This window comes from Nymphalis io, chromosome Z (assembly GCF_905147045.1).
Source record: "Nymphalis io chromosome Z, ilAglIoxx1.1, whole genome shotgun sequence".
Lineage (NCBI taxonomy): Eukaryota > Metazoa > Arthropoda > Insecta > Lepidoptera > Nymphalidae > Nymphalis > Nymphalis io.
The window spans coordinates 6,939,540-6,967,162 of NC_065918.1; the positions used below are offsets into that span (position 1 = coordinate 6,939,540).

Consider the following 27,623-nt stretch of genomic DNA (forward strand, 5'->3'; position numbering starts at 1 on the left):
TGTTAGTACGTTTATTTGGAAAATATTTTTTAAACATTATGCAATATACATATATAAGTGTTTAGCTTAAAAAGTATCTAAATCACAGCTTTTCATCTATTAATTAATTAATTTAGAAAGTGTATAAAAGCAATAACTTTCTTAGCAGTTCTTTAAAAAATCGTAAGTGTATATTTGTAATTGTAATTTAAAAAAAAATAGTCGAAATTGTTACATTCATTCAGCAGACTTTCATGTTAATTTTCACGTTCGGAATTTTTTTATTATTATATATATTTTTCAGCATTTTATAAATTATTATTGATTTCAGGTTTACCCTCCCCCTCCTTCGATCAGGTAAGGAGGGGGAGGGGTGTAAAGCTGCGCACTTGCTGTACCCGGCGGAGTCCGGAGGTGACGCAACAATTAGTGCATCCGGCGATTTTTAAAGGTACTTTGTTAATATATTTTCTTTTTAATTAACAAATTATACTTATGTTATTACCGTGAGTTATCGTGTTTCATTAATGTAATATTATGTTCTCTTCCAAGGTCCTCGGCGCCTGCCGAACCGAACGGGCGGTTCTGCGCTTGTTGGAAGTTTTCACATGAAACTTCAAAGAGTTTTAAGCTCGAACAATTTGCGCCATCTAAAAACGCTGCCCTAAAGTAAGTGTCATAATATTTAAATTTAAAAAACAATGATAACAGAACTTAAGTAAGTAGCCGCGGTCTTAGTGAACGGTTCAGAATATATTTTTACAAATTTTTATTGATTGCAGGATGATCCCTCCCCTTCCTTCAGTTTTAGGTTAAGGAGGGGGAGGGGTCTATAACAGAGTAGCTGCGGAACGCGACGGATTTGGCGCAACAAGTACCTACCAAATGCCTACTTGTAAAATTTTAGAAGGTAATGATAAAATTATATTTTAAATATACAAATAATGGAGAAAACGCATAAAAATATTTCACTGAATAAAATAAATGGTAGTGTTAATAATAATGTTTTATCTTTTCCCTTTCAAGGTCCTCGGTGCCTGTGTCTCCAGTACCGAACGGACAATCCTGTGCGCGTTCGAAGTTTTTACTTGAAGCAGTTATTTAATTCAGAAGCGACTTTGTAACTAGTATAATACGCGCAATCTAAATGCCGGACCTGAAGTTTGTCTCTCTATGATATCTTTCCATCACTTAATTTCAGACCCGCCAACTTAGACCGCGCTTATTGTAATTAAGATAATTTTAATGTTGCTTTGTTATATACATATATTGCCATTTATTTAACAAAGCAACCGGCTAGTGCTAGTGGAAGTTACTATGTATAATGTACCTATATATTATAGATCAGGGCGATTGGGCAGTTTACACTTTAAAGACCTTGTACCTAATTTAACGGTTATGCGTTATCGATAAATGTTTGAAATCAAAACTCTACGAAGCGATTAAACATTAATTATTATTCTAGTTAAGGTTAGCTCAATGTTGGTTTGTTACATATATGCAAATATTTAACAAAACAACCGGCTATAATTACTGTATGTTACTAATTCCGTAGTATTTTAATCAGTAGCTTATGGTCCTTGTGTAATCGGGACAAAAAAAAAAAATAAAAAATTGAAGAAAATGTAACGTACGCTGTTTCATTTATGTAACCGAAATCATTTAATTGTTTATTGCGCTTTAACTGTTTTTTTTTTATTTAGCTTTAATTTAACTGGACTGTTACTGATATATCAATCCATTAATCACAACTATAAAGAAATATTTTAAGCACTTTTCTTACTAATAAATTTATAATCTTACAAATAACAAATATTTGCGCTGCGCTTCATGTATTATATATATTTCTAGCCCAAATTGAAGTTTGTCTTCGGCAGTTAATTAATGAGACATATATTACCCAGACTACTTAAATTTAAAAAGCATTCATTATATAGGTTATTGTAAATTATTCTGTATAGGTTATCTTTCTTTGTGATACTTAGATAATTTTTAGTGCTGAATGTGTTGGACCTTTAATTAATACCTTTAAGTTGAACATGTATAAAATAACGTTATTAGCTATACCATAGGACGTCATATTATAATCGTTTCATTTGCTATAATAGGCTAAACTGCAGACATAGATAATATGTTTATTCACCAAAGAACTGTTAGGGCTTTTAAAACCTCCGAGCTCGAGACACCCTTCAGGATTATTTTATTAATTCATGTTAAAAAAAGCGTGAAGTTAGCATTCGTTAATTTTCATCCAGGTAATTCAATTTTATTTAATTATTTATTTATTTGTTCCTAAGTAGTTTAATTGTCAGAAAAGGGAACCTACTGAGTCTCCTTATATGCTGCAGAAAAGTATTTTATTCCCATTGCTTTTAATTTAATATCACCCGGAGCTCACGTTATTTAATGAACTAATTTATTTTAATGAAATGAATGTTCGCTTTATACATATATATTATTATATACCCTTTAACACTTCAACAAGAATAATGTCCTTCGGATCGATTTCAGCCGCGGCGGCCAATCTCAAGAGATATTATCCAACTGCGCAGTACTTATTATAGTGCACAAGTTTGTGCGCAAGCACAGGTGCACTCTCTATTCCCTAATCTCATAATCCAATGGCACGGCAATACCATCGAAAAGAGTTCGGGCGCAGGACCAACGGCTTTTCGTGCTTTGTCAGGCACTGGAGTGTACACCCTTCCAACTTCCAGACTCCAGGCTACTACTGAGAATTTCCGTCAGAAAAACCCAATTACTTTTTATTGCCCGTTATAGCCCGAAGTGGGATTTGAACCTAGGACCTTGGGGTCTTCGGCCTTATATAGTCTCTAGACCAACGAGGCAGTCACTTAGCACTTTACTGTATGCGCGAATAAATCGATTGGCGAATGTTTATACCTTATTGATTAAAACATCGTTATTTTACCCGTACGACGTCATGGCGAGCAGCAGCAGCAGCATGCAAAATAAATAACATCCTGTAAGATAGAGATAACGAAATTATTACTTTTTAATGTAAAGTTAAAAACAAATATTAATTGCACCTGATATTATGTCATCTTACACGTGTGGACGTTTAAGATAATATCTATAATATACAGTCTAAGATAACATCTTAGATTTGGCCTAAATTGTCTAAATAGTTCATTGCAATAAAGCTAAGCTGCATCTTCTTTTCTCTCTTGAACAAAGATTGCTTGTGGTACATTAAAACGTTTAAATGTTAAAAGTAATTTTCTTTTATAGCTTCAATGACTTTATTCATGTCTTCTTGTGACCAACACTACTGAGTCGATTTTCGTTTGTCAGACATCCTTTAAGCGATAACACAGAGGTCTAGTATGTCATCTTACCAAATGGATAACGGAAGTATCATTAATTTTATGAATATTTGTGCTATATAATTTATCTTTTTTCCAATTATAATTAGTTTATAGTTTACTGGTGGTAGAGGTTTGTGCTAGCTCGTCTGGGTAGGTACCACCCACTCATCAGATGTTCTTACATGTATTTCCAGCACCCAACATTAGGTTGTTAGCGTGAGCAAATTTTTTTTTTTAAATTTTATATCTTGATAACATTTACTACTTTGAAATACGCGTTAACTGTCCGCCACGCTGAATTTCTTACTTCGGTGCTAGCGATATGAAACTTATTAGCTATTAGCTGAGCGCATTCTTTAAAACGTAACGGATTCACCTTTAGCGCAATTACTTAAAACTACCTGTAGTGATAATATATCATATTTTCTGACTATGTCATCTTAAGCACTCAACCCCTACAAATTAATGATATTTATCATTTCATTTAATTGTGACAAAAGTCAGTGGAGTAAATTAGTACGAAATCGTCAATTTAATTCATTATTATGTTAAATAAGGAATTACAACTGTATTTATTATTACAGTTGTAATTCCTTAGAAAAAAAAATTTGAATTTTGTTAAGCTTAAAACTTTAAATTAAAACGTAAAATTGGCTCCTTTGTCTCGTTCTTATTTCCTTATAATTATAACTATATTCTATATATATAAATTTCTAAACGACATAAATATAAGTGTTTGCTTAGTCAAATGAATTTTTAATAAGTTCAGAACGTAAAATTGCTTGGACGTTCTGAACTTATTAAAAAAATTATAAATACAAATATAAATTTAATTCTCTTAAAACAACAAATTCGAATATAATATTAGATATAATATAATATTATGTCCAATTAGTATAATCTCTCTACTGTCTAAAGTGATGTATAAAGTAAAGTAATATAATAATGACTTTTTTCCGATTCAAACTTTACATATTATTATTTATTACCTGTCATCTTCGATGAGTTTCTATATAGAAAATGGTCGTAATATTATTAATACAAAAAATTGCCGTTTATCTTAATAAATATATAAATAATTGTTTTTAAGTTTTATTTTTTGTCTTTAAGTTTTATTTAACTCACTGACAGTTGTATTTATTGCTGGTCACACTGAATGGGCCCTTCAAAATGCTGACTATCAAAAGTTTAAATTTCAAAAGCTTAAGTCGATTGTTTGTTTTCTTAAATACCGTTCCGTTCTTAATCAGGTAAGCCATCGAATTTAAACTTAATATTCAAAATTCCTAAATTAAATATTACGTTTTTGTAGGTGAGTTGTCCCAATAATTCTCTTTATAAATTCGTGGTTGAATATAATATTCAACCACGAATTTATAAAGAGTTTAGTATTAGTGTTTGTATTAACAGATATCTTTTTAAAGTATAAAAATAAGTGATAATTAAACTTTTATAAATATTTGTTTCTATAATTCTTTATTCTTGGCTTTGCTATTATGTATTATTATTTTGCAATTTTAGAATATTCTGGAAATATTTTGTTATATTATTTACATTTTGAATTCATGGAATGATTCTTTTGTTTTCTTTTTTTTTTTGTTATTCTGGTTCTGTTATCATTGAACCAGAATAAATATTGATGTGTATAGGATGTTTTTGTTTTATGAAGAAGCAATTTAACACTTTATCTTTTGGAGTGGATGACTTACTATATCATGTCTAAGGGTATGCAGAATCCAGTGGGAGATACTCTAGGCTTTAAATAGTTATCCCAATATAAATGAAAATTTGTTCTGTATCCAAACTTACCTTTTTGTTTTGTATTGATTATCATCTTGTCTTTGCATCACCATGCTCTTTACATTCTTAGTTTTTACAAGCCTGGTCCGCTAGCTGACCGAATTGTCTTCTAAATTATATTGTTATAATGAATACCACAATTACTATAAGATTGTGTCCAATTATATTATCTATATACAGCATATATTATAAAATTACATTATATGTAATTTTATATTTGTTTGATAATACATAATTAGCAGTATGGAAATACCTTTGATTTATCCAATTAAGATTAATGCCAATAAGTTCTACAATGGGACCGTACATTATGGGTTATTACATAATTGTAAATTTCAATATTTCTTGGACATTCTTGTACGCTCTGATAAGTTAGCTGTAAGTGATCATACAATATGTGTCTGTTGTTTGATTATTGAAAGATTAAAATAAATGAACTAAATAGAAGACTCAGTAATTGTAAAACCTTTCATTCACCTTTGCTAAAACAGGTCATAATTCAATAATGCATGGAACGTTTTCTTCTTTTAATAACATTAGATTATATATTGATATGTTCGTTGGTTTTGTTATTTCGATAAAGTATCATGATTGCAAAAATCACATTTTGCAAATTTCATGTCAAATATTTTCATGAGATCTCCTTTCCTTTTTTTATTTTTTTTATTTATTTCTATTAGTGTTAATTTTTAAAATTTTTATGATCGGTGAGTGACAAAATTAAAGAACTTACTGGCGGTAAGCATACAAACTATTTGTATACATCTTATATAATTTCAGATTATAGTTAGTTATATTATGTCCTTTTGGTTAATGAAAATTCAGCAATCTAGCTTTTACTACAGCAAAAATTATTCGAAATAGGCTTTGAATGCTTTGACAAAAGGGTAATTCGGGATGTATAAGACTTATATAGCAGAAAATATTCAATGTGTGTAGGATAAAGAGTCGATCAGTGATAGGCTGCATTAAAACAATTTTTTATCAGTTATCATATTTTATTCAATCTCAATTAAATAAAGTATATTAACTGATTATAAATAACTATTAGATACAGTATATATTGATTGAAGTTTCTTCAATCACACTTATGGTTCCTGTCATTTAACGTATTGCTTGACTGCTTTATTTTTCATGTTGCAGACACTTGTGAACCTGACTGACGATTGACAGACGTGTTTGGTTTGCTGTCATTTTAGAAACTCATATAAATATTAACCGAAAACTGAGTAATGGTTTGGCAGATAGATTTTATTGTTAAATAATGTATCTAATTATGTTTAGTCTCTTCAAGATAAAAAAAAAAACATAGATCTGAATGTTACATCACGGTAGTATGCGCAAGCGATCCCATGACGTCCCCCGAAAAGACGGAGTGGGTACCGCTGGTTTTTTAGTCAAAGTAGGGCGTTTTAGAGTCAAAGGTATCCGCCTTCAGCGCCGGCGAGTCCCTCATACCCCACATATCATGTGGGGGAAACGCGTAAATGCGTTTGTTCAGCTCAAAAAGGACAATCTTACAGGTGTTGCGCAAGCTATAGTAAATAGGAAGAGATATGTTCATGCTGGTAAGAGAACCAGTGATTTAAATCTATTATTATAAGCTAGGCTTGACCTTTTCTTCAGGTACGGTTGTTTGAAATTTAATCCATATTTTTTTTTAATGAGGACGGCTACGTTATACACACCCCTAGCTACATCATCTCCACTAGACTACGGCATTCAGTCTTGTCAAACATCACACTATCAGCTGTTATTCGTATTACCTTGGCTAGCTAGCTATGCTAGATTCACATGAGCGCCCAACCTATGCTTTTTGGTAGGTCCACATAATCAAAAATAAGTTAAAAAAGCAATCTCAAAAATAAGTTAAATATATAAAGGCGGGTTTCTAAAGTCTTCAATTATTCATTTAAATTTAGTATCCTAATAAACAAAACACATTTATATTACAAAGGAATTTTAAAGTCAAACTTTGATTACATTTGACTCTTCAATAATGGATTGAATTTATGACCTCTGAGGATTAAAAGAACACGATTTTATTTAAAAATATATAACTATTTACTTATTTCAATTTCAGCTCCGATGGTAACGGACCACACGATGCTTTGCGGCGGCGCGGGCGGTGCGGCGCCTGAGCGATGTCGATGATTTTGTGTATTACCACGTAGAAATATTGAAGGTATGCCACACGATCGGGCTCCGCGTCGTACTCACAGTAGGACTTGTAACCCATTTATATATCAGCTTAACTGCTAAAAATTATAATAATTATAAAAGGTACGTTTAATGAGAGCTATGCCACCAACCTTGTCACTTGTGTTTTGTCACTTGTAGTCCTTTTTTCTAAATCCGGGATTTCGGGATTGGTTACTCATGATCCCGGGACCCCAGGACAGACCTGGGCTTATAGACAGGTGATAAAAAACAGAGTATAAATAAAAAATTATATAAATCATATTTTATAATTATTTTCAATGACAAAATAACTGAATATTCATAAAATAATCACTCTTCAGCATGTCAGGCTCTATAATTTTTCTATATTAAAACAGTCTCAATTAATAACGTCATACACAAAGTTATTACACCTTATTCGAGTAAGAACGCAGTGTACTTCCTGTATTGAGTAATGTTACATTGATTTTATTAAAAATAAATTTGTGTCCAAATTTTAGTATATTTATTAATAAGTCTACTTAATATCTAAACTAAAAAGGAGGAGGCGTTATATTTGTAATGTATTACTAAAAAAAAAACTACTAAACTAATATACATAAAACCTTTACCAGAAAGGTTTTATTTAGTAAATAATATTGTAATGAGCTCCGCTTTGCAATATAAAGCTATTGAAGGTATATTAAGGTATCATACTATTTGAATTTCGAACATGTAATAACAGAAAATACAATAAAACAACGTGATTCATTTATATTGTTTTATTATGACTTATTTTGGTTTTCGAGAAATTAATAATATTGTAATTATTAAAATATCAAAATACATGGATGTACCTAATACCTGTAGTAACTTTGAATATTTAAAATTGAACATTTAAATTTCAATTATGGCAGGTAATCTCAGTATAAATATTTTGAAAATAGCAACACTTTAATTTGTTACATTAAATCATAAATTATAAGTTTATTATAAATGTAGCGCTATCAGTGAAATACTTCAATCTCACAATATTTACTATCGATAATGTGTATATGTTAATCTTATATCACTAAAACCCACTCCCACGGATGTCATTTTCAGACATATTTAAGCATTTCATTTAAGGTGTGATTTTCAAGAATTGTTCGTCTACTGTTTTAATATATTATGCTTATGATTTATACTTGATTATACAAGGCGTAGTGGCTACACTCCATGCGCGAGAAGTTTTACTTATCGAAACTTTTGAGATAAGCAAATTCTGAAATTAAAATCATTATAAGATGTGTATGGTAATATATCAGGAACAGAGTATTGCCTTATAATGGAAGACGTAACGAGGGATTGGGAAACATAGCCCTTAGCCTCTTATCTCACCCCTCCTGCTCTAGGATGCTAGAGAGAAAAGGGGTACATTTATATCTTATATATAAACTTACCTTACTTTCGTTTCTGTGTAGTTATCAAATCATCATAAATAATACTGACCGGTATATAAGTGTCTATTTTAAGTACATTACAAACTCGATAAGTTTTCACAATTTCTGATCGAAGACTAAAACATAAATTATTAGTATCTCCATGAATTTATCGTTCATACTTTATTCATGGAAATTTGATGAGCTAGTAAGTCTACAATCATTTACTACCATTGAACATCATGTTGACTACGAAGATATTAGTAAAAAGATGAATAATTAGACGAATAATAAACAGAAATGATCATAAAATTTTACTGTATTATATATACCTGTATTGTGTACGTGTTGCGAGTGCAGACCGCACTTAGGCAAACGTAGTGTAGGACACCATGCGGCAAGGTGAACCGACTATTTAAAAAGGGTGGCAGGTACGGGACGGATGCGGGCTAACCAAGATCAGGATGGTTGGCGTTTTATGCGGGAGGCTTTATTAGCTTCAGTTGTGACATTATTTTGAGAGTAAATTTATGTTTCATTCGAAATCGTTTTTTTTTCGACCGTTCGACTTTGCTCGTCAACTACTGTTATATACTCATATATTATAAAAATATAAGGCACATGGATTCTGCAAGAAAATACTCAAAATTCATCGCGAAATACAATCTTGATAATTTAATGTCAGAAAAAACAGAAAGTCATTCACTATATTAATATTAGGAAAATTCACTCAAAAACTCTTCATGAAAGATTTTCTTTATCAACCAACTCTTTACCAAGAGTAAAGAGTTTCGAGTACCAGTTGTTGTTGCTTGTCGACCTTGGGGTTCCTTTCTCATGTTAAGCTAACGCAAATCGTAGGATAAAGTTCAATAAATAATTAGGTCAATCAACTTCTTTATCATATTCCTATTTATTTGTTTTTTTTTATTATTTTTTATTATGTTAAAGGTTTTATATTTTAATATTAGTATTCACATTATAAATTCATTTGTTCATTGTTAAACTCAAAAAGAATTAAGACCAGAACGATGTATATATAGAATAAATATTTAATTAAACTAAAAGTTCAATTATATAATTAAAAAAAAACGGAAATTTTGTTGTATTATCATGTCAGTTGTATCGTTTTGCATAATTCTTCAATTCCCTATACATTTAGAAATAGGTTACATTAGTTTACGATTTGACGGACGGAGTAATTATTTGATTATATTTGCATACTCAACTAATTTCGAATAAATTGGCCTTGTGCCCCTTTCCCCGGATGCATATGCAAATAAATACGTTAAGGGTTAAATACTAGTTGTATTTCGGTCTCAGTCATCTAAATTTAATAACAGTTACATTACAAAAACATTGCATCAATTTTGAATTTCGCGCCAATCGGTGTTTGAATGACGTAGTTTGTAGATGTTTTCATATTGCACTGTATTGATTGAAATAAATATAAGCACGCGCAAACCTATCTGTTGCTAGCTTAGCCCGAGGTCGGGAATATAGACGTCCTAGTGCTTGTTTTTAATTTTTTAGTAATCTTTATATCAGTGATTCATTTGAAATGTAATGAAAGGATAGTTTGGTTTGTGTTTGCTTTAGAATGTGAATAAAAGCGATAAGTTATTGAGGAGTTGTCTTAAAAATCGTAAGTAAACATTTTTATTGCTACTTGCATTATTTTTACTCTATTAAATTTTAAAGAACAAGGTTTTGTTCGCGGCTTCGCCGCTGGTGAGGAACAGAAAACGACATAGGTCCTTTTCTCTGTACCCTGACGATGTGCATGCAAATTTGGTAGACAGGAAAGCGTAACAAACGAACAAACTCACTTTCGCAATTATAATATTAGTAAGAATGAAGAAGAAAAAACAAATTTGCCATAAAATACAAATAAAAACCTGTAGAACCGATGAAAAAATCTCAGCGGTTTTGTTTTTTAAAAAAATATTTTTACTATTTTCTACATTATAAATAATAACTGACGCATTTCCTTGGTACTATTTTTTTTATAAACTCACTGATTGTATAATCATCTATTGAATATAATTTGGCAAAGTTCGTATTTAGAAGGTTTTGTTTAAATTACAATGTTTGTTTAATAGTTCGTTAGGTTAAGTCTTCTGTACTGTATACAGGTTGGCTACAGACGTGAGAACTGCTTCACGGTCAACTACACAGACACAAAACTTTTTATACGTATTCAAAGTATAATAGCCCGTTCTGAAATCATAACATAACTTTGATGTGTGTTATTCAGTCCAAATTTCTGTAATTATCGGCAAAATATAGTCACGGCACTTCTGTATGTAGAATGTTGCCATAAGAATATATACAGTGAAGGTAAATGAAATATATTAGTGTAACCGTGTCAATATCGGTAAATGACCAATCAATTTAAATGGAGGCCCATTGGGCATCAACAGTAGCGCTAATAAATTCGTACTGTAACTGTAGTTATCGAGTACTATATCAAATTTTACATTTTTCAAATTCGGTTTGTTAGCACTTTACAACTTTATTCTTATTATTTAACATTAGTTTGCCAAAATTTTTGCAAACCCATTTGGGTAGGTACCAACCACTTGTCGCATATTCTAGCAATTGTATTGTAGAACGGCCATTTGAGCCAGTGTAGCTACCACCATAACATTTTAGTTCCCAAGGTTGGTAGCAAAGTGACAATGTTAAGGATGGTTAATATTTCTTGTAGTGCCTATGTCTATGGGCGATGGTGACCGCTTACCATCAGGTGGCTCATTTGATAGTCCGCCTATTTATTGCAATAACAAAAGACATGTTTAAGTTCGCGATTTTGGTCTGGTTAAGACATGTTTCACTGGACCACGCATACACATATAGACATATACAAAAATAATTATACAATTGTTGCAGAGAACTCCAGTAAAAAGTACATCATGGATAAGGAACTCGAAGAGGAATGTATGTATATAAATGACAAGTTTATTATTAAATAAAAGTTAAATACGAAGAGATAGGTTAAAATATTCATTTATCATTGCAGTGTTCTCAGATGACACAGAGCCACAGCAGAATGAAATAAAAGAGGGCTTATTAAAATTCAAAAAGCTGTTTGCCGCCGTAGACGCCACAGTATGTCTCATTTATTTTCTTTCATTGTGTGCGTACTCAGAATATTTTGTTTGTAGGTATATTTTGTTTATTTATTCATTTATTAATTTTTCATCATGCAGAACATACATGAACATATATTTATAAATAATTACTTAGAACTCTAGTAACATTGTAGGTCGTGTCCATGAAAAGACATAATCTTCATTTTTTATGAATTAATATTGCGTATATAAATAAATATGCTTTATATGTTATATTTTTATACATCATATATACTTTTAGTCGAGATGGCCCAGTGGTAAAAACACGTGAATCTTAACCGATGAACTTGGGTTCAAACCCGGGCAAGCACCATTGAATTTTCATGTGCTTAATTTGTGATTATAATTCATCTCGTGCTTGACGATGAAGGAAAACATCGTGAGGTAACTTGCATGTGTCTAATTTCACGGAAATTCTGCCACATGTATATTCCACCAACCCGCATTGGAGCAGCGTGGTGGAATAAGCTCCAAACCTTCTCCTCAAAAACGGAGAGGAGGCCTTAGCTCAGCAGTGAGACATTCACAGGCTGTTTCTGTTATACTTGTAACGTAGTTGTTTCGTCATAGATTTTTGTCAACTTCCATAACGTATATGAAAATGAGTTTGTATTTCAATTGCTAGTTGCATTATATTATTATCAACCCGTGTAAGTTTATCATCGAGTTCTATGACTAATGATCTACTATGTGAACTTTCGGTTATAGAATTATTATTAAATTAATTACTGCGTTTTACTTGCTGTTTTGCATTTATTGTTAGAGATAATATCAGATTTAAAGTTATTTTCACCTAATCAATTTACAATGTCCGTTACTAATCTATATACAACATTTTTAACAAAAACTATATTTCACAGGTGATATCAATAATCACCTCTCCTGGAGCCGGCAACGTGACGCAGGATAACTTGGAACAATCCTCTCAAACATGCAAGGACGGTGATGAGAGAAATGTACCCTTTCAAAAAAACAAATTTACTAAATACAATTGTAAATGTGTAAATGTAATAATGCTTATATAATGTATTTATTGTTCCAGAATGTTACGTCAGTGCTCGATCACACAGATTCTCAAAAGTCGCTTAAAGAAGCCGATCCGAAGAAACATGAAGGAGAAGACGATGTTGACAAACCAAATTAAACAATCGGTATCTTAAACTTTTTTTATGTTTATTTATTCTTCATGCATAAAAGTATTCTTTGGTTTGAACGAAAATTATAATGTTATTGCGTTGTATATTACTGCGTTTCGATTAAGGATATTGTACATTTAATTTATTTAAAAATCAATTGAGTCAAAATTAGGGAAAGTTCTTTGAAATCACAGAGTATTACATGTTCTGGTAAATTCAAAATTACTGTACACAAATACATTTCGATAACCATTTTCAAAGTCAAATATGTTTGGAGAATAAATAGAATTTAATTCAATAAAATAGGTTTTGACGAGGGGACCGATGAGAGTGAATATATTAATAGAAGAGACTTGATATGTTTTTTCATAACCAGATCTTATATTTTTATTGGAAATACCTATTTCCTCTTGTTTAGATGACGTTGCCAAACAAGTGATTAAATACGAGGTTTTTCTAGATATGTCTAAAAACTTGAATTTGATGAATTTGATGAAATGCGAAGATTTTACTATGTTATGGTCAATTATGATTCGTATGATTATTTTCCTAAAGTAAGATTTGGTATAAATAATCGAATTACATTAAGAATTGTCAAATGTTTTGTTGACATTTTTTTGACATATTATATTATTTGAAGTTACGTTTCTATGAGACGTTCCACGGACATTGTTCTTCTTTAAAATACATTACAAAAAAAAAAACTTTAAAAACGTAACTTTAAATAATATAATATAAAATATATTATATAATATTTGTAAAATCTATTTTTTCATTTCCTTATTTTAATTGATTCATGTATACTGTAAAAGTATTTTTCTATAAGGTTTTGTGACAATGCTTCATTAAAATATTAATATACGATGATAAAGCAAAAAAATATTTATTAGGATAAGCACTGAAAAATAAGAAATAAGAAAATAAAAATTTTATCTTTTATTAGGGACAGGGTCCTCTACGGATTATTCAAGTTTACAGAGACATATATATAGATTAGATTATATTTGGCCCATAAACCATAGCCTACTTAAAACATTGATAGTCCAAATTCAATTATAATGTTATTAAATTTGGGATGTATAATTATTGTAGAATTTTACAAATGTATTATTATGTATGTATTGCTCAACTGTGTTAACTTGTTTGTTAATACGATATATTTTTTGAAAGTTGGTTAAATTATTAAAACAATGTTTGAACTCCAAATTCATAAGATATGTATTTATCTACACATTATAAGTAATACATAGCGGAACCGGCATTTATATTTTTTTATTTATTTAAATTTAAATATACTTGTATAATTTGAATAAATAAAACAGGTATAGAGAGAAGTGTAGTAGTAAATTAAGTTATATTAAAGTCACATCAAATATTTACAGTAATTTTGATAAAAATATTTTGGTACATAACAGTTACAAAACGAATATTATTTTTGAAAAATATTTGTAATCGGTGCTTGCGCATATATTGGCCCACAGGGTAAATCACATAGCAAACACGCACATAAACATCGATTAAATTATTGTTAAGAAAGATTATTTATTATTTATGAATCTATTAATTATTTTTATTTATCTTTAATTTTAAAACTAAGAATATAATATGCATTTCATCTTAGTTATCTAAAAAACGTAGCTATAAATTATGTGTGTATACTTTAATTTGAATTATTTATATTAATAACAATATTGAAGATCCTTAAAGCGTAACTATATAAGTCAGTTTACATGCTACTTAAATATACGCTATATAATAATAGATACGCGCTTATGAATCTTATATTTGACATATCGTTAACTGTAAGATTAATAAATGCATTAATTTTAAAGCTAGTGATTATCGTCAAATGAAGCATTGTAGTTATTTTAGGATCAATAAATATTTAACGTGGCAGGCTTCGCTCGACCCACCTGGAAAACTAACCATCCTCCCAGAAAACAGACGCATTCAAGTTTATGCGTTCGCGTCATGTGATAGTGTGAACAAAGAACCGATTTTCTTACTTATTTTCTTATTTCCATTATTTTCCTTACTTTGCGGTTGCTTCGCCTCATCAATAGTTAAGTGTACTAAAAACATGTTCCTTATTAATTTTCCTTATTGAGTAAATTTTAATCTGTTCTTCATTCTATCATTCTTTGAACTCAATGGTGTTGTCAATGTTGTTGTATCGGTGTTCAGTGTCGGCTTGTAGTAAGTTCCGGAGGATGTTCTAATTATATATAATAATAATACAAGTTATAGTTACATTTAAGCTCCATCAGCTCGGTTCGACGTCCACGGTCGGGTATTACTGATATTTAATTGTCATTGTAAGCAACTCTACCAGAATTGAGTATGAGCGGATGTAACAAAGTAAATTACTTATGGTAGTTTTACCCGGTGGGAGGGCTTTGTGCAGGCCCGTCTGGATGGGTACCACCAACTCATCAAATATTCTGCCGCTAAACAGCAATTCTTAGTACTGTTGCGTTCTGGTTTGAAACGTGAGTGAGCCAGTGTAACTACAGGCACAAGGGACATAACATCTTAGTTCCCAAGATTGGTGGCGCAATGGCGATGTGAGGAGTCGTTATTATTTCTGTCATCGCCAATGTCTTGGGTGGTGGTGACCACTTACCATCAGGTGGCCCGTTTGTTCGTCCGCCTGCCTATAACATAAAAAAATGGTAGTTAAGGAGATTTGGAATGTTTTGACGTAGGAAGTAAGGTTTAAACATCTTGCAAAAGTTATTGCATTAAATGTGAACCTTGAATATGTTAAATTGATGTCTATGTGTAAATGTATACGTAGTTTTATGTATAATTAGTACGTAAGTTATTTTTAATTCCAAACAACGGCCTATTATATACAATTATTTTAAACATGCGTCCAAAAACACGCTCGTTAGGTTAGTGAGTTAGTTAAAAATATTTGTTTAATTTTAAACACCTATACATTATATATAGTAGATTTGCTAAGGTAACCATTGTAGTAATTTCATTGGTATGTTTTATACGTTTTGATTTGTTTCTATTAAATAAATGTGTGTTCCTGAGGTAGATATGTTTTCTTTATTACGTATTATTAGCGCGGTGCAATAGAGCTACAAAGCTTGGGTAAAATTCAAATATTAACTCTATGTAAAAATTAGTACTTTAGAAATATTTAAATATTAGCATCATACTAATGTTATAAAGAGGTAGAGTTTTTTATTCGATTCATTTAAATCGTTAAGTCATGTTTATTTGTCATATTATTAACAATTATTAATTCTTAACAAAATAAGTAAACTTAACGTCCAAGTGTTTAAAACAAAAGACTTTTCCCTTGAACTGTCTATAATTTGGACCAATGGTTGAAGAGATAATACGACATAGTATAAGAACCGGTTTTAGACGATTTTTTTATATAAAACACGTCATCTATTCAAAAATAAATTGCTTTATTACTAAAGAAATTTTATTCAGATAAAAATTCATTTTTTACAGTATCTTGCATAGTTTAAGAGATAATTTAAAATATTAATGTTCGGCCAATCGATCACAAGTAAAAATGTTTACCACCCAACGAAGTGGCAACGGGCCAGCTAGTAATAGATATTCGTCATTTGCTTTTAAGCGTTTTCACGCCCGATGTTTGAATACCCAAATTTAAAAAAATCATGAATTTTACTTAAAAACTAAAAAGTATTCTAATAAATTAATTATAAGCTATTCCTTCCAATCTAAGTATCTTTTTGTTAGTGCGTTCGCGCTTTATAAGATATCAACATAATATCCTCAAAAACCATTTTGTATTTATTTTAATGCGTGCAATTTTGACATGTTGTTATTATGTTTAATGCACATTTTGAAATTTCATGAACGATTTCTGCGGTATTTTGAAATTGTTCTTAAAAATTTCTGAAAATGATTAACTCTCAGATTAAAATTAAATTTTCTCTCAGAGATATTGTACCTGTTGAACAATTGTCCCGTCTAGACTGGGCGTGTCATATTATATTGATTTCTCATTAGGGGTCACAGTCGGACACGGAGAGAAGACTCTTTATTATTATAATAGTATAGAACAGTAACAGTAACAACCTGTTAATGTCCCACCGCTGGGCTAAGACCTCCTTTCCCTTTTGAGAAGAAGGTTTGGAGCTTATTTCACAACGCCGCTCCAATGCATTGGAGCAATTATTCTACCTAATATATAAATATAGCAAATATTCTACCAAGAATACACATGTGGCAGAATTTCAATGAAATTAGACACATGCAGGTATCCTCACGATGTTTTCCTTGAACCTACGATCATCGGTTAAGATTCACGCGTTTTAACCACTAGGCCATCTCGACTCTTATAGAAAGAAAACTTCGTCGAAATCATTAAGCGATAGCATTGGACACGCTCTTTAAACATGCAAACAACTGACGGTACTATTGAAAATATATTATGAATTGAGACCATATGATTTACCTGTACTTTATCAAGAAATAGTTAATGTTGGTCATATATTAAAATGATTTAATTATGATTACTGATGCTTTTTCAAAGTAAATGCTTTTTAAACATTAAAATAATAACAAATGCATATTGGAACCATCACTTTTTTAAATACCATCTCTGCTCACCTTGGGTCTCCGGCCCTGATGCCATGTTTACTCACAATCAAGTAAAATATTATTTAAAACATATGATTCTTGCCTTGTAATGATTTTTATATCCTATAAACGTGGTAACGCACCTGTTACAACTTTCTCTCACTACAAGATGTGTGCCGGAGGCTTGGAGAAGAGCTAATGTATGTAGTAACAAATTATCTGCCAATAGCTACCACTTCAGTGAATAGTGACTTTGTAAGGTTATGGAACTGATCTTAAACAATCAACTGATCCGTTACCAAGAATTTCACTGTCTTATTAATGATCGTTCAAAACGGTCGTACGTATGTAACGCACCTCTGGGGTGAAGCTATTGACAAGCATGGGGAATCATTGGCTGTCAGCCTCGATATCTCCAACAGTTCCACCAGAGTCTGGCACAAAAGTCTTGTATCCTAACAGTCTTACTCATTTTTTTTTCATATTATACGAATGCTTATCGATTTTCAACTTACATTTTTCATTTCATTATGATTATTTTTATTTTTCAAAGTAAGTTGTTAAGATAATTCAAATATCCGTTATGTGCCACGGGTTTAGCTAGTATAAAATAAATTTAAAAATGTATAAAAAATTAAACATTTTATAGAAAGTTGAAATCAAAGATTAACGACTGGGCTACGTGTGAGTATATATTAGATTAAAAATGATATAGTTAGTAGCAATGGAATCATGAGAATACCTTGTAGAATATTTTAAATATAAAAATAAGATATAAAATTCACATTTTTGTCAACTTCCATAACGTATATGAAAATGAGTTTGTATTTCATTACCTTAATACCTTGTAGAATATTTTAAATATAAAAATAAGATATAAAATTCTAAATTCAGATGATAAATCCATGTTAACCTTACATGGGATGCAATTGATACTGTTTATTGTTAACCTAAAAAGAAAATATTATCCATTATATTAAACTTAGGAAATGCATAGATATCAATTCAAAAGCAGAAAATGTTTTAAATGTTTCTATTGCTAAAATATCCCCCGAAACGACTTCCCACTTAAATAAGGACAAATTTGCTGATATCCCCGAATTCGTTCGCGTAGTTAACTAAGGTGACAATATATTTTACTTCCAAAAAAACATAAAAATATTTAAAAATACAAAATACTGCTTACGAAGTGTCTTTCCAGCACTGTTTTATGTTTCACCTTCTATATCTGAAATACATAAATGAATTATCAGGGTTTTTGTCAAGAGAGCAAGCGACGTATAGTAGAGTGAGAAATAGCTAGTTCTTAGTTAATTAAAACTAACGGCATTTCGCCCCTGCGATTTGTTAATTATTGGAGAGGTATACGTGGTATACTGTGCCCTTGCGCTTAATTTGATTTAAGTAGTTCCATTGGATATAATTTTAAAAATAAATAATGACAATCATTTTAAAACACGAGTAGTTTAGGTAAACACCTAGTCCTAGGCTTCACCTAGGCTTCGCAGTCTTCGCAAAAATACGTTGACCCAGGTATTTTCCTTCCAAAGGAACAGTATTCGTTTCTGAAATAAAATTCTACAGTTAATTTTAACTAATTTTAAATTTCACTATATCGAAAAATACATTTATAAATAAAATAATTATTTCTTTTAATATTTCTTACTAATTTCCCCCTTCGGCTTCGTCCGCGTTTTTAGGTTGGGGCAGGTGTTAGGTACCCTTTTGTCCATTTATAATAATAGTTAGGACTCACAGACTTTACATGACATAAAAGCTTGGAGTTAATATTTGTTGATTTGTTTTTCGATTTTTCCTTTAATATGTCAATTTCTTATAATTATTATTTATATATATATCAGGCAAGTCAACGGTCAAACGCGGCCAGCGTTTTTTTCTTAAGCATCGACATGGTCTAGAATGTAGCATGCTTGCCTAGAAGAAACCTGTTTACTCTGGATTTGAAGACACCAACCAATTTTGATTTTTATTAAGGATAAATAATACCTAAGAACAATTGCGGAAAAGAGGAACTACTGCGTGTCTTGTCAGTTATTCTCGGTAGAATCTATATTTCGAAAAAATAGTAGCTTTACATTTAATTCAATACAGTAAAATGGGTGATAAATGATTAAAAAATATATATATTATTACATTTACTTAATTTATATATTTGTTAGTTAGTATGGAGAATATTGCGTTAAATTTCCGGGCTGGACAGACTTGTGGGCGAGTGCAGTGGGGTGAGGTATATTGTGGAGGTGTCGCGGTGTATTTGGGAGTGTACTGGGAGAATGGGCAGCTGCCCATTCTCCTGGCACACTACACAAAATTTATGCTATAGACAGATAACATGTTATGTTGATGTTAGGGTCTGGTTAACCTGTTGAACTTAAATTTCTCTTATTATTGTCTATGTGAGGCGTGGATGTGGTTCCACGTAAACAAATAAACATCCAATACAAATTTAATAACAATACTAAATATACTAATTACTAATTTACTGGTGGTAGGGCTTTGTGCAAGCTCGTCTGGGTAGGTACCACCCTCTCATCATAAATTCTACCGCAAAACAACACTACTTGGTATTGTTGTATTCAGGTTTGAAGGGTGAGTGAGCCAATGTAATTACAGGCTCAAGGGACATAACATCTTAGTTCCCAAGGTTGGTGGCGCATTGGCGATGTAAGCGATGGTTAACATTTCTAACAAAGCCAATATCTAGGGCTCTGTAAATGTATGTGACCACTTACCATCAGGTGGCCCACATGCTCGTCCCGCCTACCTATACTATAAAAAAAAATTAAAATCTTAGCGTTTGATATTAGATTTTAGATATTCAAAAAGGCTAATAGAACATCCTATTAGCTTTAATTTTTCAAATGTCCACTCTCATGTCTTTTATATTTAACCATCTAAGGGAATGATTATTTTCAACTACTGACTCGAAAATATACATAAATATATAAACAAAAAAAATAACACAATACAAACTTGGCTAACTTCCCAATGGTAAGAATGAAAATACTATATGTTTTTTCCTATTGTATTTATTGCTGTAAACAATATTAAGTTCAAATAGTTCTTTGCCTCATAACCACTGAATAATTGATTTCCGACAAAAAACACATTTTTTTTTATTTTGACTCAATTTTAAGTTGATTGAGTTATTAGTAAAAACTATTTAACCTATCATATTAACCTATTCTCACTATAATACATATAAAATATAAATAAATCAGTTATTCAGCTAATTTCCTTTTTTTTAGTTTCTTTAATATAAACAAAAAATGAGGAACGATTTTACTCAAAATCTAATCAGCGATAGAATGTGTAATAATGCCTCCAATGCAATTGGTCCCATCTCGATATCATTTTTTGTTCTCAAGTTGACGTGACGAAAAAAAATCATAACGCATCTACTTACTTATTACGCACACACGTAAATAAACCCACACACACAGATATCCTCTTAAAAACTTTAGCTATGGACTCTAGTGACTTTGAATCGTGGAGAAATGTCGAAATTCGGGATTCACAAAATCATTAACCACAACTATAAGAATTGATTGGCAAATTATTCAATAATTTAATTCAAGCAATTAACATTTAAAAATATATACATTTATTAACAATTATTTATTCCCCGATTCCTTTATTAATAGAAAGAATTAATTATGTAGTAAAAATTATAAGATATAGGTACATATTCTATAGATATGTAGATTTTACGAGTTAATTATCACACTTCAATATACAGGGTTACAGGGTAATATGTCACGATCCTTTTAAAGGGTTATAGTTCAGGACAATAGCTATCAAATGACCCCCAAAATGCTTATGCAAAAGTGTATCGTTTTCGAGTTATTAATTTTTTAATATTTTTTTTATTTAAAGGTTTACTTTGGGAACCGCTTAATCGCTTTTTGTGAGGGTTTCCCTGTTCTTTTTGAGACCAATATCGAATATTGTGGTAGTTAGTAATACCATCTTTGTCAAACTTTGACTCGTCTGTCCATAAAATTTTTCTCAAAAAATTGGGATTTTCTGCATCACAGTGTAGCATAAATCGGCAAAAATCTAAACGTCTTGCAGGATCTCCTTCTTCAATCACGTGTACGGGTGTGTAATGATAGGGATACAATCCAGCCGCGTGGACAGTAAGCCAGACTCAACAGAAGGTTTTATTACTCTTATTCCTAAAAGAAATGAGATAAAAGGAAATTTGAAAAAATGACGGTAAATTCAAAGGAATTGATAATAGTATTCCACAAACAGCTCTGGTTTATCTCTCCTTTTTTACCTATTACCCCTATTAAAAATAATCTTTAACTACTTTGCATTGAGGTCCTTTTGTCTTTGATCCAGATTTAATTTCTTAACAATAGCATTTCTTAGAATTTCCTACCTGGTCTCTTTGTTATCTAATTTTCTCCTGAGTTTATGATTGTTACTGTACTTTTTATGTACCGATGGATAGCTAAGGAAACGCAGATGTTTTTAAAATGATCCGCACGATAAGAGCCATAGTGATTTTTACAAAAAAATTGCGAGTAACTTAAAGAATCAAAATTAAAAATCGAAAAGTTGTACAGTTTTGGATCTGTAATTTAAAAAGACTCAACAGAAGGTTTTATTACTCTTATTCCTAAAATAAATGAGATAAAAGGAAATTTGAAAAAATGACGGTAAATTCAAAGGAATTGATAATAGTATTCCACAAACAGCTCTGGTTTATCTCTCCTTTTTTACCTATTACCCCTATTAAAAATAATCTTTAACTACTTTGCATTGAGGTCCTTTTGTCTTTGATCCAGATTTAATTTCTTAACAATAGCATTTCTTAGAATTTCCTACCTGGTCTCTTTGTTATCTAATTTTCTCCTGAGTTTATGATTGTTACTGTACTTTTTATGTACCGATGGATAGCTAAGGAAACGCAGATGTTTTTAAAATGATCCGCACGATAAGAGCCATAGTGATTTTTACAAAAAAATTGCGAGTAACTTAAAGAATCAAAATTAAAAATCGAAAAGTTGTACAGTTTTGGATCTGTAATTTAAAAATGCTTGAAGATTGTTTTTGTTTTATAACTGGTTATTATTAACTAGGATGTACCCTAGCAAGAAATACAAAAAAAAATAGGGAAAATACGTTGATTTTTTTTTTATTGAATTTTAGAATCTTAAACATCCTTTAAATAAAAAAAATATTAAAAAATTAATAACTCGAAAACGATACACTTTTGCATAAGCATTTTGGGGGTCATTTGATAGCTATTGTCCTGAACTATAACCCTTTAAAAGGATCGTGACATATTACCCTGTAACCCTGTATAATTAAATTGATTCACAAAACACTGACGCACAATAGAAATACCATTTTAGTCAACAAACATTATTAGGTGATTTAAAAATTATTACTATTTTTTACCAAACGCTTAATTATTTAATCTTTACTGGAGAAATGGAAAGAAAATAAAGACGACGATAAATTAAAATCTAAATATATAAAAGTAGCAATGGTAACTTTAAGTGAATTCCACTTATTGCTTACTGTTTATATAGCTAAGAATAATATTTTATAAATTGCATTTTTTATCCTCTATTATTTTGTAGTTAGATGTTTTAATTTCAACCTCGTCCCGTTTTATGTTTTAATTTATGTCTGTGTACGCTGCCTTATTAAGTTCCTGTATTGATTGAAATAAAGCTACGCATGCGCGATCTACGAATGTCTGCCTCTAGCTGGACCCGGGACTCCAGACATTCCAGTACTTGTTTCGAAACTGTTAATACGTTTTCCGGATATTTTTTAAGCAATACATAATATAAGTGTTCAGTTTAAAAATTACCTAAATCACAGCTTTTCATCTAATAATTAATTAAATTATAAAGTGTATAAAAAGCAATAACTTCCTTAGCAGTTCTTTAAAAATCGTAAGTGATTTTTTTTGTTACAATATATTTTAATTTCTTTTGGAATTAGATATTTTATTTAAAACTATAAGCATGTAATCGTAATTTAAAAAAAAAAAAACAGTCGAACTTGTTACATTCATTTAGTAGACTTTCGTGTTAAGGTAATCTTGGTAAATGTTCGAAGACAAAGTTTCACTGGTTTTGTGCAAGCTCGTCTGGGTAGGTACCACCCATTTATCTGATATTCTACCGCAAAACAGCAGTACTTGATATTGTTGTGTTCCGGTTTGAAGGGTGAGTGAGCCAATGTAATTACAGGGTCTAGGGAAATAAAATCTTAGTTCCCAAGGTTGGTGGCGCATTGGATATGTAAGCGATGGTTGACATTTCTTACAATGCCAATGTCTAAGGGCGTTGGTGACCACTTACCATCAGGTGGCCCATATGCTCGTCCGCCTTCCTATTCTATAAAAAAAAGACAATTTTCACGTTCGGAAATATTTTTATTACTATATATATTTTTCAGCATTTTATAAATTATTATTGATTTCAGGCTTACCCTCCCCCTCCTTCGGACAGGTAAGGAGGGGGAGGGGTATAAAGCTGCGCACTTGCTGTACCCGGCGGAGTCCGGAGGTGACGCAACAATTAGTGCATCCGGCGGTTTTTAAAGGTACTTTGTTAATATATTTTCTTTTTAGTTAACAAATTATACTTATGTTATTAACGTGAGTTATCGTGTTTCATTAATGTAATATTATGTTCTCTTCCAAGGTCCTCGGTGCTTGCTCCTTCAGCACCGGACGGGCGGTTCTGCGCGTGTTGGAAGTTTTCACATGAAACTTCAAAGAGTTTTAAGCTCGAACAATTTGCGCCATCTAAAAACGCTGCCCTAAAGTAAGTGTCATAATATTTAAATTTAAAAAACAATGATAACAGAACTTAAGTAAGTAGCCGCGGTCTTAGTGAACGGTTCAGAATATATTTTTACAAATTTTTATTGATTGCAGGATGATCCCTCCCCTTCCTTCAGTTTTAGGTTAAGGAGGGGGAGGGGTCTATAACAGAGCAGCTGCGGAACGCGACGGATTTGGCGCAACAAGTACCTACCAAATGCCTACTTGTAAAATTTTAGAAGGTAATGATAAAATTATATTTTAAATATACAAATAATGGAGAAAACGCATAAAAATATTTCACTGAATAAAATAAATGGTAGTGTTAATAATAATGTTTTATCTTTTCCCTTTCAAGGTCCTCGGTGCCTGTGTCTCCAGTACCGAACGGACAATCCTGTGCGCGTTCGAAGTTTTTACTTGAAGCAGTTATTTAATTCAGAAGCGACTTTGTAACTAGTATAATACGCGCAATCTAAATGCCGGACCTGAAGTTTGACTCTCTATGATATCTTTCCATCACTTAATTTCAGACCTGCCAACTTAGACCGCGCGTATTGTAATTAAGATAATTTTAATGTTGCTTTGTTATATACATATATTGCCATTTATTTAACAAAGCAACCGGCTAGTGCTAGTGGAAGTTACTATGTATAATGTACCTATATATTATAGATCAGGGCGATTGGGCAGTTTACACTTTAAAGACCTTGTACCTAATTTAACGGTTATGCGTTATCGATAAATGTTTGAAATCAAAACTCTACGAAGCGATTAAACATTAATTATTATTCTAGTTAAGGTTAGCTCAATGTTGGTTTGTTACATATATGCAAATATTTAACAAAACAACCGGCTATAATTACTGTATGTTACTAATTCCGTAGTATTTTAATCAGTAGCTTATGGTCCTTGTGTAATCGGGACAAAAAAAAAATAAAAAAATTGAAGAAAATGTAACGTACGCTGTTTCATTTATGTAACCGAAATCATTTAATTGATTATTGCGCTTTAACTGGTCTAAGATACGATTTGTGGTTTTTCAAGTCATTAAGCACAACTATAAGAATTAATTGGCAAATTATTCAATAATTTAATTCAAGCAATTAACATTTAAAAATATATACATTTATTAACAATTATTTATTCCCCGACTCCTCATCAATAGAAAGAATTAATTATGTAGTAAAGATTATAAGATATAGGTACATATGCTATCGATATGTAGATTTTGCAAGTCACTTATCACACTTCAATATATAATTAAATTAATTGACAAAACGTAACACTAACGCACAATAGAAATGCCATTTTAGTCAGCAAACATTATTAGGTGATTTACAAATTATAATTATTTTTTACCAAACACAAAGCGTTATTGTTGTAGTTAATTGTACATAATTCATTGTTGCTTATACAAAAATAGCTTTGATTAATACCGGTGAGTTACGTGTATACGAAAAAATAATTTCAGATAGTTTATACCAGTAGGAACAGTTTAAACAGTGAATTTGTAATCTGTATAAAATATAAAGTTCCATATATTTTTGTAGTAGTAACATGTTGCAAATCCGGCTAAAGATATTTTGAATTTTGAAATAATGATTGATTAATGAATTTTGCTTACTTTCATAGTACCCATTATATACTACGGCATATTATTTTGGAGTAACGCTGTAGATATTTAAACTGTTTCATTAGTTTAGTTTTCATTATACTAAAAGGTCGACCAATCTATTTTTAATCTTGCTCGAGACTCCATTTTTGATGGTTTAACGATGTATTTATACTTGAAGTTGCGTCATGTTAATGTTTACAACAATAATATAATATAGAGCAGTGAAGGATATAGATTTATATCCAACTCAAGTCATGTTTGGTATAAAATATATTTAATGTTCTTTTTAATATTCAAAGACATATATACCTTAACTTAAATTATCTAAGCTTAATTAACTAAATAATTTAAAAATGTCGCCAGAATATAATTAAAATCATACAATGCTCTTCGTATCCAGTACAATAACACCTTTAGATTGCTGATAGGGTTGCCTCGCTTCTGTAGTGCTTCAGGTATGTTTGCTAAAGCGAATATAGACATTTTTACGCATTAATGCGAAAATGGTGTGTAGCCTTGGTTCACAGGGTGCGGGCCAGCTTTCACGGTAGAATGCGCAAGCAGTCCCGTGGCGCTCCTTGTTAAGACGGAAAGGGTACCGCTGGGTTTTTAGTGGGTATTCCGATATTCGGGGCTCACTCGGCGCCTTGGACACCGGCGAGCCCCATATACCCCCCACTCTTCCCGATAACCGCGTAATGCGATTTTCCAGCGTTAAAAAGAAAAAAAAAGTGCGGGCCAGCTCTAACAAAATTCTACATGATTGCTAACAGACTGGACTTTATATTTATAAACCGTTGTTGTAAAGTTTCAACTGGACTGGAACTAGTAAATTATATATTTAGCTGATAGTAGATAGTGTTTATTTTATTTTTTTGTAATTTTGTTTGAATCTTGTTACTTGAATAAATAACTTATTATTATTTATTTAATTTGATAATTAATTCTAAGTAGAAATTTATATATTAGTTAAATGGTTTATATAATTATATTAGAATGTGAAACATATATAAAGTATAATAATATCATCAACAGTTGTAATCCTTTTTGTGAGACTAAAATATTTAACGAAATGACTTTGTCATATAGCGAAACCGATGATTATAATGTGATTGATGTCACTATTAATGTTAAGCTAAAACTTGCTTATACTTTTACTTAACTTGCATACATTTACATACATTATAAGATTATTAAACTAACTGTTAAATATGGTAAGGATAATATTTAGAAATATATAAAATAAGGCACACCAATTTATAAAACAAAGTCCCCGCTGCGTTGTTTATTTGTCTGTGTGAACACGATAAAATTAAAAACTACCGAATGGATTTTCATAGTTTTCGCCAACGGACGAAATGATTCATAAGAAAGGTTTAGATATATATTTAAATATGAATGTTATTAAAAAAGACGACACACATCAGTTTTTACCAATACCTACTTTTAATAATTTTCTAAAATATCTGATAAATTAGTTTTCTAATAATATGTTAATAGTTTGTGTAGAAAAATTAAGTTTTAAAATTAAAATTTGTCATATTGTTTAGATATATGTTGTTTATTTATTAAAATTTCGTCGTTTGTCACATAAAAGCTACAAAAAAAATAATTTTTGGTAATATAGTCTACATATTTCCTAAATATTTTTTTT

General features: G+C 30.9%; 1 protein-coding gene and 2 long non-coding RNA genes across 4 annotated transcripts; all 3 read left to right on the forward strand.

The window, feature by feature from the left end:
• Positions 1-25,311, forward strand: LOC126780428 (uncharacterized). 2 transcript variants are annotated; one of them, XR_007670494.1, is made up of 5 exons: positions 1-162; positions 311-430; positions 24,230-24,352; positions 24,466-24,593; positions 24,710-25,311. It is a non-coding gene; the product is annotated as an uncharacterized LOC126780428 (long non-coding RNA). The 2 variants fall into 2 exon arrangements; XR_007670495.1 differs by lacking the exons at positions 1-162; positions 311-430 and adding exons at positions 23,324-23,473; positions 24,009-24,128.
• Positions 535-1,608, forward strand: LOC126780430 (uncharacterized). Its single transcript, XR_007670498.1, has 3 exons — positions 535-648; positions 762-889; positions 1,006-1,608. It is a non-coding gene; the product is annotated as an uncharacterized LOC126780430 (long non-coding RNA).
• On the forward strand, positions 4,516-13,094 carry LOC126780427 (uncharacterized). Its single transcript, XM_050504910.1, has 6 exons — positions 4,516-4,558; positions 7,192-7,293; positions 11,582-11,629; positions 11,712-11,800; positions 12,684-12,779; positions 12,866-13,094. The coding sequence occupies exons 3-6, from the start codon at positions 11,605-11,607 to the stop codon at positions 12,965-12,967; spliced, it is 312 nt and encodes a 103-aa protein (XP_050360867.1). The 5' UTR covers positions 4,516-4,558; positions 7,192-7,293; positions 11,582-11,604; the 3' UTR covers positions 12,968-13,094.
• Positions 25,312-27,623: the final 2,312 nt, after the last annotated feature.

What these genes read in the sequence shown, in the direction of transcription:
- LOC126780427 (XM_050504910.1), top strand. Translation starts at nt 11,605, where the DNA reads ATGGATAAGGAACTCGAAGAGGAAT. An exon ending in TAAGGAACTCGAAGAGGAAT is followed by an intron (nt 11,630 to 11,711) that starts GTATGTATATAA and finishes TTATCATTGCAG; the next exon opens with TGTTCTCAGATGACACAGAG. An exon ending in TTGCCGCCGTAGACGCCACA is followed by an intron (nt 11,801 to 12,683) that starts GTATGTCTCATT and finishes TATATTTCACAG; the next exon opens with GTGATATCAATAATCACCTC.